At 37.0% G+C, this 17,659-nt stretch overlaps 1 protein-coding gene across 1 annotated transcript in view; it reads right to left on the bottom strand.

The window, feature by feature from the left end:
• LOC150084658 (uncharacterized) overlaps positions 1 to 17,659 on the bottom strand; it is a 350,037-nt gene that overhangs the window by 199,411 nt on the left and 132,967 nt on the right. Inside the window, exon 8 of the mRNA XM_090375393.1 lies at positions 181 to 267. Coding sequence (XP_090231519.1) covers positions 181 to 267 — 87 coding nt within the window. The remainder of the gene's footprint in view (positions 1 to 180; positions 268 to 17,659) is intronic.

Genomic DNA, 17,659 nt, shown 5'->3' with positions numbered 1-17,659 from the left:
CTATCAATAAATCACATTCAGTTACAAATAAATTATTTTATTTTTATTTGTATTTATATATTATTTTGTATTATTTTTAGTAATTTATTATTTTGTATTATTTTTATTTATTTATTATTTTGTATTATTTTTATTTATTTGTTCAGAAACTTAAATATATAAAATTCTTAAGAAACTTACCTTTGAAGCTAATTCAGCTATACAGGCACAAGCAGCTTCTCTAACTGCATGGTTGTTGGCCTGTGTCTGGGAGACATAATAATTAACCTTAAATAGAAAATTATATATTTAATGAAAGTTGATTGTGATGCTGAAATTTACAGAAAAATATTATAGCTGAATCATATTAATAAGTTAACCAGGTGAACAAAAAGAATTATCTTTACAGTACGTTTATTCTCTTAAAAGAATTAAATTATATACAGTTATACAGTAAGTCTCTGACTTGCGTAACAATGAGTTACGTAACTTTGGACTTACCTAAATTTTTTTTCACTCAATTTTTATGTTTTATTTTTTGTAGGATTGTAAAATTTAAAACAGTTAAAAATAAAAAAACAAAAGCAATCAATAATGACGAACACAGCATGCATAAATTGCACAAGTGAGGATCGGAGTAACACACTTAAAAAATAGGAATGAAGAAACGATTCTGAAAATTTATTTATTGTTTTTTTATAAGATTGAAGATTTCAGTGAAGGGGACACACATTTCACCATATAACGTAAAAACCCACAGAATTCCAGCTATCGGTATTATTGCAAATGCAATAAGATTGTGTTTACAACCTGTTTATAATAGATTACATTAACAGAAAGGCCCAATAAACAGGAAACTGCAAATTGCTTTTGTTGTTTTATGATAGTGACTGCAAAATGTGCTTTAGTAAAATGTGAGCATGTGAACTTGTGTGGGGTGATAATAGTGTGTTTCTGCCTTAACCCTATGAAGTTCTTTATAGAAAATTTCATTTTGACCATTATCACGGTGCCGACAAAGGAATAAGTGAGAGTAAATATAATAAGGATGTATGAAAATGGTCACACATTATAAAATATCGCACGTAATTTAGATTTGTCAGTGTCAACAGTGAACACAATAATAAAGGATAAAGACAGAATACAAGAAGCAGTGAAGGGATCGGCACCAATGATGTTAACTATAATAACCATGGCTAAGAAATACATATCAGTTTTTACATTACAATAACATGCGTTTTTTCCCTTCCTTTTATATTTTCTTTTCTTATGTGCTACTCTGGCTACTTCCCCGCTGTTCCCACAGTTTTTAATTGAACTAATTTACAATTTATAACTAAAATAAAAAAAAAAAATAAATGTTTTTTTTCATTCTTCTGAGGATATTATGTGGTATCTATATCCACATCTATATCTCTGATATGTAATTTTCGCATATCAGGGATATAGATGCAATATTTTATTAGTCATCCTCGAGTTAAGTTAAACTCGACTTACATTAGAAGTCCTGGAACATATCTCTTACGTATGTTAGGGACTTACTGTATATCTTTTACTGAAAACAGGATACCAGATGAGTTATTTATTCTATTAAATATAATAAATTATATATATATATATATTTTAATATTATTAATTAATAATTATAATATTATTATTATTTTTTATTTTTTAATGAAAACCCTAAACACAAGAGGTATTATAACCTATAGTACTTAGTACCGTGCTTGGGTTGGAGGTTGAGAAGAAGACAGAAGATATTTGTTGACATCAGACTTGAACTTCTGTAGATTAATTTTCAGGAAATACATATGAAGGAAGATTGATCCAGAAAACAGAAGTTGAATGAATAAACGAGGAAGATAAAAAGTTGGTTCTGTGAGTTTGAAGTTGAACAGTAAATGGATTTTGGCTAGTGATAGCACGGGTTCAGACTGTTTTGAAAGAGAGAGCAGGAATTATAGAAGTCAATTCAGAAGAACAGTGCCCATGGAAGTATCTGTAGAAAAGGCATGCTGCAGAAACAGAATGTCCATGAGACAGATTGGAGAGACTCTGTTAGAGAGGAGTCATTAATTAACCTAACTGCCCTCTTATGAATGGAATCTAGAAGCCTGAGAGATAGGTTTTGTGGGCACCGCCCAAGATGTTGGAACAATATTCCATGGTAGGGCAGATTTGTGATTTGTACAGAGTGAACAGCTGTTTGGAAGAAAAGTAATGCGAAGAGCGAAAGAGAAAACCAAGTTTTTTAGATGCAGAGAAAGCAATATTTCTAATGTGCTTCAGCCAAGAGAGATTAGAAGTCAGGGTAATCCCCAAAAGCAATATATCATCTTGCCGAGAAATTAGTGTCACCAAAGATAAGCATAGGAGCAAAAGAATCCTTTTTGCAAGATCTAAGACAGGACTGAGTTTTAGAAGGATTGAAATCAACTGTTATCTTTGCCCCACTGGAGAATTACCTGGAGATCGGCATTTAAGTAATTGATAGCAGATATTTGAAAAGTTGAAGCTGATTGATTAGGGTGAGGTTTCTCAAAATGGAAAGTGGAATGCAATGTGCAATCATCAGCAAAACTGTGGATAGGATTTCTGGTCAACTGAAGAAGGCCATTAATATACAAGAGGAAAAGAGTGGGGGGAAAGAAATGAACCTTGGGGGACCCAGCATTAGTGGAGAATTTAGAAAACAGGGAGCCATATACCATCACCCTCAGTGAGTGGTCTGAGAGAAAACTGGATAGCCAATTATATACAGTAAACCCTCAGAGTTATGTTCCTGAGAAATGCATATATACCATTAAAAAAATACTCCACGAGAAGGGTTCCAAGTTGGATTAATAGTGAAGTTGCCACATTACTTGAGCAGAAAAAGGTGGCATGGAAAGGTTACAGAGCAATAAAAAGTACTGAAGCCTATAACAGCTACAAGGTGATATGTAATAGAGCCACAGAAAAGGTTCGACAGGCAAAGGCAGTTTATGAGAAATCACTAGCAAACAGAGCAAAGAGGGAGGGGGGGGATAAAGAATTCTTCACATATATAAATGCCAAGAAGAGCAGGACAAACCAGATCGGACCTTTACGTAAGGGAAAGGGGATAGTAATAAATACACCAGCTGCCGTTGCAGATGAACTCAACAGTTATTTTGCATCGATATTTACAAATTAAAAACCTTTTGTGGCAATGGGAAATTGTGGGAGCGAAGTTAAAAAATATGTAATTAATGATATTTCGCAAGATTATTTAATGAAAAAACTTTCGAGCCTACAGACCAGTAAGGCTCCTGGAGTTGATGGAATATACCCTATAATCTTAAGAGAGGCGGCAAGCGAGTGCATTGAACCATTGAGGCTAATTATGCGAGTATCACTAGACTCTGGGGAGATTCCCTCAGATTGGAAAAGTGCAAATGTATCTCCCATACATAAGGGTGGCTCTAAAAGTGAATTTGGAAATTATCGCCCTGTCAGTCTGACTTCAGTAGTAGGGAAAATCATGGAGGCAATGATCAAGGGTGGAATTCAGGATCATTTGGATCGAACTGAAATTCTCAAGGATACTCAGCATGATTTTGTAAAGGGAAAATCAAGTTTAACAAATCTGGTTCGCTATTTCGAAAGGGTCACTCACGAGCTGGATTTAGGGAATAATTTCGACACTATTTATTTAGATTTCAGCAAAGCTTTTCACGCAGTCCCACATGAGCGGTTGCTTTATAAGCTGGAACAGGTTGGAATCACTGGGAAAATCCTTAGATGGATAGAAGGATGGCTTCAGGGCAGGAGGCAGAGGGTTGTGATAAATGGCTATTCCTCAGATTGGGTTGATGTAAGAAGTGGGGTTCCCCAAGGATCAGTATTAGGACCACTGTTGTTTTTAATTTTTATAAACGACATTGATGAAGGGATAGAGGGCGTGATGTCTAAATTTGCAGATGATGTTAAAATTGGTAGAGTAGTTAATGATCACTGTCAAGCTGAGCTTCTTCAGAGAGACCTAGATAGACTTCAAGAATGGTCAGAAAATGGCAGCTGTGCTTTAATCCAACAAAGTGTAAGGTATTACACCTGGGAAAGAGTAATCCCAAAAAAACTTATTCACTTGGTGCAGTTCAACTAAACCCAGTACTGGAGGAAAGGGACTTGGGTGTTACGATACGGTCAGACATGAAGTTCTCTGAGCATTATAAACAGGTTGCAAGGAAGGCCCATGGTGTCCTATCGATGATCTATCGAACTTTTGCAAGTAGAGATAGGGACGTGATAATCCCATTATATAAGGCTTATGTTAGACCACACTTGGAATACTGTGTTCAAGTATGGAGACCGCACCTAAAGAAAGACATCGAGCTTCTTGAAAGGGTGCAAAGAAGGGTGACTCGCCTGGTGAGATCGGCTAAAGGCCGTCCTTATGAAGAAAGACTTCGAATATGTGGGTTGCAGAGTTTGGAAACTAGACACCTTAGAGGAGATTTGATTGAGGTGTTTAAGGCTCTGAGAGGCATCAGTAAAATGAATGAGGACAAAATTTTCAAGATTATAAATGATGCTAGAACTAGGGGACATAAATTCAAGTGATGGGGGGAAATGTTTAGATTGGACTGCAGGAAGTTTTATTTTAGCCAGCGAGTTATAAATTACTGGAATAAGTTGCCTTCATGGGTGGTAGAGGCCGACAGTTTGGGGAAATTCAAAGGTCATCTGGATAGAACTTTCAGGTAAGGGAAGCGCGTAGGATGATAGGTTTAATTTCCTTTTTTTTTTCTTTTTTTTTTATCATTGTTTTGTTTGGATTTTTTTTTTTTTTTTTGGCTGGTGCAGCATAAGCCATAGGTTTTCTTGCACCATGCAGCCGTTACTAATACTAAAATACTAATACTAATGTCACGAATACTGAGTTATGGCTCCCATAGTAATAAAGGAATTACGTTCCAAAGTATGAAATATATAAGAAAAACTAGTCTAAAATTTTGTCTATATATGTATTATATGTACCTTCATAATATGACTATGTACATAGACAGTACATAGTGAAATGCAAGCATATGGCATCGAAATGAAAATAAGAAACAATTTAATATTAAACGTAATATTTATTAGAAATTTCAAACAAATCTTTCAAACCAGTGCCTTTGCTAGCAAAAAAAATTATCCCGCCAGTGCAATCACCAGTTTCGCTAAAGTGTTGATAAAGGAGTTTTGCTTTTTCACGAATGATGAGTGAACTTAACGGAATTTTATTTTGAGTTCAGTCTTCTATCCACAGATTTAAAGCCTTTTCCATTTTTTCTAATTTAACATCATGAGTTACAGAGCAAATTTTTGAAGCAATTAGCGCGTTTTCACAGACACTACAGCGGATTTTTTCTTCCGATTTCTTGATTGATCAAAGCGTTGACTCATTGATTTTATAATGTTTTGCCACTGAGGAGAGACTTTCACCATTAGAAATTTTGTCTAATAACTCAATTTTATTCACTGATGTCATCATCTTCTTTGATCTTTTCACATTTCCCTTGTTATTTGTAGCCATATTTTTGTACGGGTTAGAAAACTTGTCCACAATAAAGTCACTTTCTTCCATTAACACACTCGAAAAAGTCTGTTTTACACTGCAGAACAGTAGATTTATCACTTTTGTAAGCATATCAATTTATAAATTGATAAATTTATTCAATTTATAAGCACATAAATTAAAAGCAAACGACATTGCTCCGGGAACATGCAGTGGTTATTCCCTGACCTTTCCACATCTGGTGGTGATGGCTCGAACCCCAGTCTAATCAAGAAGCGTGTGATATGCACTGCTGCTCCTTCCCACCTGGCTACGGAGGCGCCTCTGATGTGCCTAAAGGACCATTCATTTCGACAGTGAACTTAGAAGGGTTGTTTATGAGAAAAAGATCAAGTGTGTTGGAAGTATGGTTAGGATTTTGCAGTTCTGGTAAGTAAATGAATAATCTGTGCGAGGTCATTAGTAATTGCAAAAGTCTCAGCATCTTGACAAGCTGGGTCTGTGTGACTAGAACATTAAAATCACCAGGAAAATTACCTCACTGTTAGAAAAGTTGGACTCGAGAAACTCAAGTTGCAAAGAGAGGAAGTCAAAGAGTTCTAAGTGATTAGAACTCTTTGAGGTAGAGCGATTTTAAGCCAGAGAAGATCGAAAAGAGGAGATTCCAAATTACCAAGTCTCTGACAGGGAATATCGGAATGGACATATGCACAAGTACCACCTTTGAGGCGAAAGGAATCATACAGGAAATAATTTGGGCAACTGAGATGAGCAGTAGTTGAAACAACTGATAACTGAGATTCAGTCAGAAAAAGTACATGGGGTTTGGCAGACTGCAAGTGGAAATGGACATCGTTGAGGTTAGAATTGAGACCACGTATATTTGTGAAATTAATTAGGAAGTGCTTGGGCGGTTTAGATCTTTTCGCAGATAGCTTGCTCTATTAGTTTGACAATTCATAGTGAATTCAATAGTAAGAAAAAGTGGGGGGGGGGGGATGTGCTGCATGAAGTAATGAAATTTTTGGATAAGGCATACACATGGTAAGAATATACCCAGATTCTTGACATAACGTGGCCTCGACAATGCTCGCCGCATACACACTACTCGGACTCCCTCCAGTCACTATCTGGCAGAGCAGACGTAGCAAATTATATACTAGCTGATTCAGAAGACTCCTAGAGAGTTACCAATAGGTTTGGTCCAGTGTATTAATAGCGGCCAGCCTGCTAACTCCGTTTTAGATCTGTACCCTTGAATTGTATGGAAGTTTGGATCTCACCATGGTGTTCATCATAACCTCAAAAGTCATCAGCCATACTGCAAGATGGAAGAGATGGGGAAGGGTTGACTGGAACTTCACTCTGGTGACTGAACATGGGTTCCACCACTTCTAGCCTCCAATAATCAAAGTTGTGGTATTTCACCGGTAGATGAGAGTCATCTACCACCTAGTACTGCCTGGTAACACAGACGGCGGCATTCTTCCATGTGGTGTGGGCGTAATACCTCGACCCCTGCTTACATTGGTTCACACCTGGGTGATGACCCAGAGTGTTGTTCCGCATGGATGTTATACCCAGGATTACTAACAGTCCCACCATCGTGAAGAGGCAAGCAGAGGATCTGGCTGTAACAGACCGTCCAGACTTCACGGAAATTGAGTCCACTTCACTTGAGTCACCCGAATATCAGTTCCGTTAGCGTTTTAGACTCCCAGGTAGCAAGCACAGCTTGTCTAGCATATCTGAGAGAATGTCTGTGACAGCCTGAAGGATTAATATATATAATTATAATATTAATTGATAATATGTTTAATTATAATATTAATTATATATATCTTTTACTGAAAACAGGATAAAAGCAGTTTCACAATAAGCAACAGGGAGACTATGACCACAATGTATCAATATGTACTGCCTGTAAATTGTGAGTTGTGCTCCAATAGGTCTCTTTCCCTTGACCCTGTCCCAGGACAGGTTTAAGGGAAAGAGACCTACTGGAGTACTCAACTCTGTAAAGGCCAGAGAGTGTGAGTTTTGGTAGACTGAATAGTGCAGCAGTGGGATGTGTTCCTCCGGCCATTTAACTGTGGGTTACCTAGTGGGAAATATTTCAGTCTTAGTTATTAAAAGTAGACAGAAGGATGGCTTCAGAAAGTAAAGGAACATTTTGATCATTCTATATCATTGTACAGCACATTCTGTGAGACACTTAAGTTGAAAAATATACATATGTTGTTTTTACCTCCCAATATTACCAATTGTATACAATCATAGGATCAAGGCATTATTTATAGCTTCAAAAGAGCATACAGGACCCACCTATTAAGGTACCTGATCCTCAATATAGGAGGGAACAATTTACAGCCAAATTGGAATATCTATCCATAATCTTGTTATCACTTGGGACAGTATTGCATCAAGTATAATAATCAGCTGCTTCAGAAAGAGTGGCTTTGGAGAGAATATCATCGAAAAACATGGTCCAGCAGATGAATGTGATAGCAACATTGAGGAATGGGGGAATTTGAAGGGGCATATGGATTTTGTTGGTGAATTTGAAGAGAGTGAAGGTGGAAGTTGCTACCACAGCAACACCAGAAGAGCTGCTGAGCACCAAGCAAAATGATGATGTTTTTGTTATTAGCGACAGCAAAAGTGAAGAAGCACACAAACTGCCATATAAAAAAGCTGCCCAAAATACATTGAGCATAATAGAGAACGTTGGCCTGCAGTAAGGCTGATAAGGAAACAAATATTGCATTTCATTATGTCTGTCGTTAAAAATGCATATAGGACAAAAATTGTGCAAACAACATTGCATTCGTTCTTTAAATCTGATTAATTTATTAAAAAGTTAATGGTTCGTACATCTCCTTTTATATTAAGATTGTAATTCTTTTTACTGTGATACTAAAATAGTGTATATATCAAATTATATACTGTACAATATTTTCATTTCTGTTAATTGCTTTTCTCTTAGTTTATCTTACAAATAAAATAAAATCTTTAAAAAAGGATTATTCCTATTATTCTATTGTCAGGCAAGACTTTGGTTTTTATTATTTTTTATTTTTATTATTTTATTTGATTAATTTATTTTTGATAATATTATTCTTAGCTATATAGTATGCTTATAGCTATATAGTTTGGTGCCTATTACAGCTCTTCATAGCATCAGCAAAGAAATATAGATAAGAGGGGATTAGAGCAGGATTAGTGAAGTAGAGCAGGGTTTCAAAGATTATTTAGTACAGGTAGTTCTCGACTTTGAGTTAATTCGTTTCTAGTGCGCACTCGTAAAGTGAAAACTCATAAAGCGGAAATTTATTTCCCATAGACATAAGGTTAAAAATAGGAGTTACGTTCTCAACAATGAAATTAGTTAGCTACCGTATTTCCCCATGTATAAGACGCACCTTAATTTTGGGGTCCAAAATTTGAAAAAAAATGTATTACATAAAGTTATTGAACTCAAGCTTTATTCATCATCAAATTCATACAACCCATCACTGTCAAAACTCCCATCCATTAGCTTTTCCTCATCTGTGTCTGATGTCGAATCACTGTCTTCATATATTTCCTCGTCCTCAGTTCCATCTATGGCATTTGAAATGCCAACTTCTTAAATGACTTGACAACGATCTCAATCTTGATGTTAACCCAGGATCTTTTCACCCAGGTACAAACTTCTCCTATAGTTGGTTTCTTCACTCTTTCTGCTGGTGTCAAATTGTCCCCAGAAGACTTCATCCATCAGTTCCATTCGTCTCTCATGGCAGCTTTGAAGAGTTTGTTAATGCTGACATCAAGTGGTTGGAGCTGGGATGTCAAGCCTCCAGGTATGGCGGCAAGTTTTGTTTTTTGCTCTGCAGCAATCTTCTTTGTGTTTTTTGTTATGTGTGCCCTGACCTGATCAAGCACCAATAGGGCAGGTTTGCATAAGAGCCCACCTGGTCTCCTGCTCCAAACTTTCTCAAACCAGATCTTCATCCCATCCTGATCCATCCAACCCTTGTCGTGAATGTGGACAATCACTCCTCGAGGAATGTCTTCTTTTGGCATTGTTTTGCATTTGAAAATCAGCATAGGAGGCAGCTTGGTTCCGTCGGCACAACAAGCTAGAACAACTGTATAATGGCTCTTTTCATGTCCACTTGTCTTCACAGTTACAGTTTTCACTCCCTTCTTATCAACAGTTCTGTTACTTGGGACATCAAATTGAAGGGGGACTTCGTTCATATTTGCAATCTGTCCCAACTCAAACTGATATGTCTTCCGACATTGAATGACAAAACTATGAAATTCAAGGACCTTCTGCTCATAGCTTTCAGGCATATTTTAGGCAAGTCTGGTGCGTGTACGCATGTCCATTCTATTTCATGAACCTGAAGCACCAGCTGTGTCTTCCTTTGAAATCAGTAACTTCTTTTTCATCAGCAATTCTTCTTTCCTCATGCTGAACCATCTTTGTGGACACAGGAATTCCAATTGCCCTTTGCTCTTCAATCCATATTGTCAATTCCCTCTCTAAATCAGGCCATTTTGCTGACTTGCCTCTCATGGCCTTCTTCTGCCATGGCGTTTTCAGTAGGGTTTCTTCTTCCCGTAGCTAGTCTCGGATTGTTTTCTCAGTTGGAGAAGGACCAAACTTATGTTCAGCAGCACGATTTCCATTCACTTTTGCAAACTAGACCACTTTTAACTTGAATTCAGCACTGTACGAAAATCTTTTCTGAGCCATTTCTGGGCAGAACGCGAAAAAACGTAACCTAATATACTCGTAACAAGTGCGAAACAATGAGCACAAAGACAACAAGCGCAAAAAAGTGGGAAATTCAAGTAAAAAAATCTACAACCACCGTACAAGACGCACCCAGTTTTTAGACCCAAATTTTTTCGAAAAAGGGTGCGTCTTATACATGAGGAAATACGGTAATTAGTTTATGTTTAAACAATGATTGATTTATCGAAATAAATGAAAACGTAGCTAGCCTGTAAAATCAAGCAATTTTTATAATAATAGAGAAATTATTTACGACTTACAAATGTTAAAGAATGTTTATTCTTCATCATCATCGATTAAATGCACACTCGTTGATCACTCATTATTGGCTCGACACTCTTGTTTTGTTGCACAAGGAGTCGTCTTCTTCAGAAATGTTTCAAGAGGCGTGTTTCCAAGATAATCTCTTTTCTTTATAAATTTCAATAGCATGCATAAGCATTTTTTAAAGGAATGCAGAAATTGCAACTAACACAATTTGCAAGGAGTAACAAGTTTACAAAGCTTAAAAAAAGGAATGAAGAGAAGATTCTGAAAATTTATTTGTTTTTTTTAAGATTGAAGATTTCAATGTTTGTTTGTTTGTTATTTGGTTTTTAGGAGCATTAGCAACTAAGGCCATATTGCTCCAGGATATGCGGCGGTCATTCCCTGACCTTTCCGCATCCTCCGTATTTGGTGGTGACGGGCTCGAACCCCGGTCTAATCAAGAAACGTGTGCTATGCACTGCTGCTCCTTCCCACCTGGCTACGGAGTCGCCAAGATTTCAATGAAGGGGAAACATGTTTCACCAACATAAAAACCCACACAATTCCAACTATCGGTATTTTTGCAAATGCAAGAAGATAGAGTTTACTACCCATTTATAATTGCTTGCAGTAACAGAAAAGTCCAATAAACTGGAAAGTGTAAATTGTTTTTAGTGTTTTATGGTGGTGACCTCCAGAAATGTGCTTTAGAAAAATATCGCAAAGGCGTTTAAAATTGATTCTTTTATAGGATAATGATGAAAGTGTAGTGCATTTTAATGATTTGAATTGGTAACTAATACAATTTACAAACCACACTCACACCACCTCTTATATAGTCTTAAGGTCGCGCTCGTGACCTTTAAAATGACATTTTAGAGAGATAAATAGCTTAGTTATACAGTGAAAATTTCAACTCCCGAGATCTGGAAATGAATTACCAAAAAACAATGTTGTTATTGGGTTCACATTGTGGTATTTTAACGATATGATGGCGTCTCTGGAACTGATTAATATCGTAAAGTGGGGTGCACTGTATTGTATAGCTATGCACGTGATTTGGAATGCAGTATTTATGGCTGTTTAGCATTCATTTTTTGTAATTAATGTTCATATTTTCGATTTTGTTGATACTTGATACTTGGGGAAAAAAAAAAAACTCGTAAAGTGAGAACTGCCTGTATATTGTAAAGTTTATTTTCACAGGTTTTCTTCCTGTAATAGTTTGATTTTTTTAATATTATAAATTTTATAATGGTTCTTACAAGATCCACCTTGAACACTTTGTCAGAGGGTACCATAACTTATACGGAAATAGCTGATGGTGATTCCTGGGTGAGTCATGATTTTTTCCCTTGCAGAACCTGTGGTATGTATTCCAAGGTTGACCTAGTGGATAATCCTAGCTCACTTAGAGATTCTTTTTTTTGTCACCATTGTAAGAAGTGCATCAACCTTAAGTTAAAATTTAGTGCACAGCTAGAATAATTTGAGTCACTGAAAAAAATGGGTGTGCTTGCCCTCGAGAATAATGTTTCTGGGAGCTCATCAGGGACTCAAGACTTTAGTAACCCAACAAATGATGCACTCCCGATTTGGGTCCCAGAACAAAATAACCAAATGCAAACTACTCTGGTTCAAAAGGACTTAGTTTTATTAGGAGACTCCATTGTCAGGGAAAATGGAAATATTTTTTGTAATAAGGATCAGTGGCGTAGAACTGGGGTATATCTGCCGGGAGCAAGTATTAATGATGTCACCAATAATAGACTGTCAGACATTAAGGGGGTAAAGAAAATATCATTATTCATGTGGGGACTAATGACATTAAGCATACATGATCTGACGATTTGTTAGACAAATATAGGACCATGCTGAAGAAATGTTGTGAGTTAACCCACAATGTCTATGTGTCTGCAATTCTGCCCAGGCACGACAGGAGGTATTATATGCTGAAAGCCTTGTGGATTAACTCAAGACTGAAAGGACTCTGCAAGGCCTTTGAGGGGAAATTTCTATCAGCTTGGCAACAATGAATGGATAGAGGACGTGATGTCTAAATTCGCAGATGAAGTAAAGATTGGTAGAGTAGTTAATGATCACTGCCAAGCAGAGCTCCTTCAGAGTGACCCTGATAGACTTCAGGAATGGTCAGAAAAATGGCAGCTATGCTTTAATCCAGCAAAGTGTAAGGTATTGCACCTGGGGAACAGTATCACCAAAATAACTTTGTACAATTGCAAGTAGAGATAAGAATTGCAAGAAGGACATCATAATCCCATTATATAAAGCTATTGTTAGACCACACTTGGAATACTGTGTTCAAGTATGGAGATCACACCTAAAGAAAGACATTGTGCTTCCTGAAAGGGTCCAAAGATGGGTAACTCGCCTGGTGAGATCGGCAAAGGGGCATCGACAAGAGGAAAGACTTTGAATATATAGGTTGCAGAGCTTGGAAACTAGGCACCTTAGAGGAGACACGATTGAGGTTTAAGGCTCTGAGAGGCATAAGTAAACTGAATGAGGATGAAACTTTCACGGTTATAAATGATTCTATTACTAGGGGACACAAATTCAAGTTACAGGGGAGATGTTTAGACTGGATTGCAGGAAGTTTTATTTTAGCCAGTGAGTTATAAATTACTGGAATAAGTTACCTACATGGGTGGTAGAGGTTGACAGTTTGGGGAAATCAAAGGTCAGCTGGATAATTACCTACGGGAGGAGGGAAATGCATAGCCTGTCTATTTTGTTTTCTCTTATTATTTTATATTATTTATTTTTGTTATTTTATTTTATTTTTGACTAGTGCAGCATAAGCCACACGAAGCATGTGGCCATTGCTAATACTAATGTACCAAAAAAAAAAAAAAAAAAAGCTGAAATTTTGACACTTTTGGGGGACCTTGTGACCAGAAACCTCATTATTACAAAACATTAAAATTTAGAACCCTTGAACTTTGTATTAATGAGATTCGATAGTATCACTAATTTCATACTGATGGTCTCACCCACACACCCTCTTCCAATATGAAGAGTCTTTTGTCTGCAAAGATCACTTTCCCAAGCATCTTTTTCTACTCTATTAGACTGGCCAGCTCTTTACTTATCCATCCTACTCCCCCAAGAGCATAGTTGAAGGCTATAAAGTGTTTTAAACAGCCATAATCCTCTTTTTTTCAAATTAAAACCCATATCTTTAACAACCATAACCTTTCTTTTCATGTTGCAACTAAGGACTGTAGGATCATTCCCACTAATGGTTTTGCAAACCTTATGATGTTATCTGGTTTATGGGTATCAGGTGTATCAAATCATTTGACATGCCAAATAATAATCATGAGGCTCATTTAAAAATTTTGTCCTCCACAACAAGTCTCCCTCAGACTTGCTCCAATCATAAATTCACACTTTCTCTCCAATTCCATCTGCACATAGAGGCTTTAATCATACAATTCACAATCTTTTGGGGTGCAGCACACCCTCTACTCTCATTTTACTTTTGCACACAGCTACTTCACACCACACAGATTATATGCTGGCATACATATGTTGCTCTCAGACTGCTTTTAATATGAAACATGGCACCAGCACCCACACCTCTTCTAACTTGCCCACCTTTCCTAAGTACATTATACATACCACAGTGGAACTGATCATCCCCTGCTTCTGGGACACTGCATTTCTGTTTGCTTGACTATGTCAGTTGATTCAACCAAGACTTGAAATTCCCTTGTACTATTGAAAATATTCCTGACATTACTGTAAATACAGTTAAGGCTGTGTTCTTGTATAGCTGACTGCCCTGACAAGTCTTCTGAAGTTATTTAAGCTTGTTATCCCTAGGATCGGTTCCTGTTTGGTTGAGGCATCGCTATCCTCAGAAGATCTTACTAATACAAGGTGCATTCAAGTTATAAGGTTTCCAAATTCATTTCTCAGAAAATAATCTGAGTATATGTGTGGGAATGCTTTTAGTTTAACTGCTAATTAGTTCTAAATGTTTTCAGATGATGGCAGCACAATGCAGTATGTCACACTGGTTGCAGTGCCCTAAAGAGTATACTATGTTCATAATACTTAAAATGACATCCTTCACTCATCAAAAAGACATCCACAAAAAAGGCCGGTCTGTCAACTTGTGTGAAGCAACGCTCACTTGAGATGCTGCAGTGAATGGATCTTGCTTTTCCTCAAATGTTACAATGGATAAGGCATGGGTTCTACTCTTCAATCCAGAAATGAAATGTCAGTCTAACCAACAGAAGCATACTGATTCACAACCATCCAAAAAGTTCCATATTTCTGCAAGTACAGAGAAAACAATGGTTACTGTTTTCTTGGAATAATCCTTAGACACTGTGTACCTAAGGGCAATACAGTGAGAGGAAACTTATAGGAAAAAGTTCTGAAGAAAGTTCCCCCCAGCACTACTTCAGAAAATACATCCACACAGACTGAATCACATTTGTTTCCATAAGGACAATGCTTCATCCCATCGTTCTGGAAATATGCAAAATTTTTTTTAAAGAAAACAGCAGTGACCTTACACCTAGTGACTTTTTACTATTCCCAACGATAGAGAATGCTCTTTGTGGTAGAAGGTTTCCTAGTTGACAAGCACTGCTTCTGTCATTTACCAGTGGGATCAACATACCTACAAAGAAAGGTCTGCCACGGACTTCACAGCTTGGAAGAACAAGTGTGAAAATTGTGTGATGCTTCTAGGAGACACTGTTGAAAAGTGAAGCAAGTTTAATCTGTGTACCTTGTGTACTTTATTACAAACACATTTGGAGACTTTATAACCTGAAAGCATCTTGTATCAGAATTTGTGGCCATATATATATATAAAAAATTTCTGAGATATTTGCAAACGTTATTTTGATCCATATAACATAAATGCATGTAAATAATACCCTAACTAGCAGATTCTCTGTAAAAGCCAGAAAAGCATAATTGCTACCGGGACCCCAGTGTTGCCAATCACCACTACTTGGAGGTGAGGCAAGTGTAACTGAAGCTGTCAATAGACTAGAAGAATACAATTTGTCAAAGCCTGTGACAAGTCAACCTCCTAATCAGGATTTGCGCTGTCAAGGGTGTTGAAAACTAATGAGGTTGGTTCATCACTTAATAGCAATGGACAATGGTAGTACAGCAGTCATGGAACACATTTAACTTGTATCTCAGAAATTGCAGGGTGTGATATTTGAATATAAACAATCCTTCCCTTTTGTTTGAGGACAATTTCCAAACCAATCATGATGGGATTGGAAATTGTCTACTATTGTAGTTATATGTTAATGTAAAGGTAATTTCTAAAATTAAAGTTAGTTTCGTGTATTTTTTGTATGTAACTATGATCTTTGAAGATATTCAAGATGCCTGGTTAGCGTGAAGGGGAAACGACCAAACCCTCCAGCACATGACCACACGACGAAACAAAATGGCCCTCTGTTCCCAGCAGCATTCACTCTTCCTTTTACAGCAGCGAGATGATCAGAGTGAAAGCAGAGGATCTAAGAATCTCTGGGTACGACTAGGCTGCCATGCGTGGAAACTGAACTTGGCAAACCGATTGTTATTTGGTTTTTACGAGCATTAGCAACTAAAGCCATATTGCTCTGGGATATACGGTGGTCATTCCCTGACCTTTCCGCATCCTCCGTATTTGGTGGTGACAGGCTCGAACCCCGGTCTAATCAAGAAGTGTGTGCCACGCACTGCTGGTCCTTCCCACCTGGCTACGGAGGCGCCTGTGGCAAACCGAACAAACATTAGAACATAAGATTGCTCATTGGGGAAGATAGAATATTAGAACTGGAAAAGGAATTAGAAAATGCAAATTGGAATATCATCAGCTTGGCTGAAATTAGAAGAAGAAATGAATAACTTATAAGTTTATCAAGTGGAAATCTGCCAGACCCAATGAAAACAGTCAAAAGAACAAAGTTGGGGTTGGCTTTCTGGTCCACAAAAGTAAAAAAACAACATTTTGGAATTCAAAAGTATATCACAAAGGGTGTAAAGACTACTACTACTCAGGATTTCTAAGAGGTACAAACTAAAGGTTATAATGATATATGCACCAACATCAAAGCCATGATGATGAAGAGGTTGAAGAAATGTACACCGAAATTGAGAGACTTATAGATGAACAGAATACTCACTACACCATTATTATGGGGGACTTCAATGCTAATGTTGGAAAGAGACAAAACAGCACAGAAAGGGGAATATAGGAAATTTTAGAATTGGTGAAAGAAATGGAAGAGGTGAAAGACTTGTGGAATTTGCAGAATCTTGAGGAAGGTCAGTAATGAACACTTTTTTCAAGAAAAGGGTGAACAGAAAGTGAACATGGAAGAGCCCAAATGGAATAACAATTAATGAAATCGACTTCATACTCATTAACAGAAGATATATTGTGAACGATGTTATGGTCCTAAACAAGGTAAATGTTGGAAGTGATCACAGAATGGTAAGGTGTACACTTGATATAGATGTAAGAAAATAAAGGAAAAAATTGACTCAAGTAAATAATACGAAGGTCTTGGAGATAACAGAAGAGGAGAAAAAGCAGTATGTACTGAAACTTAAGAACAGATTTGAGCTTCTGAAGACCTTTCAGGACCAAGATATCGAAGAAGAATACAATTTTCTGAAAGTGATAAAGCCTGAGAAATCTACAGGTAAAAAGAAATCCAAAGAAGAAAAAATTAGTCAAGGAACACATAATGAACCGAAGACAATAAATGAAGAGCAAGATAAACACTGACAAGGACAAATTTGAGTGTACTGATTTATGCAAAGCCATCAGAAAGAGACTCAGAGAAGAGTAAGATCTAACACAAGAAAGGCAGAACAACATTAAGGGAAAACAAAGGACTTAAATCAGCAGTCATGAGCAGTAATACAAAAAGACAAATGATACTGAAAATGAAGAATAGTGATAGTACTTATAAATAGCAGAGAAGGCATAATTCAAATAGCAGAAGACTACTATAAAGAATTATGTAAGGAGCAAGGAAATTATGCAAGCAGTGGGATCTTCCCCACTGTTTGGATCACAAATTGGACTGGTCACAGAAAGGAGTCAATGTGACTGGGGAGTA

This window comes from Mastigoproctus giganteus, chromosome 6, assembly GCF_048544385.1.
Source record: "Mastigoproctus giganteus isolate SK-2022 chromosome 6, ASM4854438v1, whole genome shotgun sequence".
NCBI lineage: Eukaryota > Metazoa > Arthropoda > Arachnida > Uropygi > Thelyphonidae > Mastigoproctus > Mastigoproctus giganteus.
Note: the sequence above shows the minus strand (reverse complement) of the source record. Positions and strands in the feature narration are given on the sequence as shown.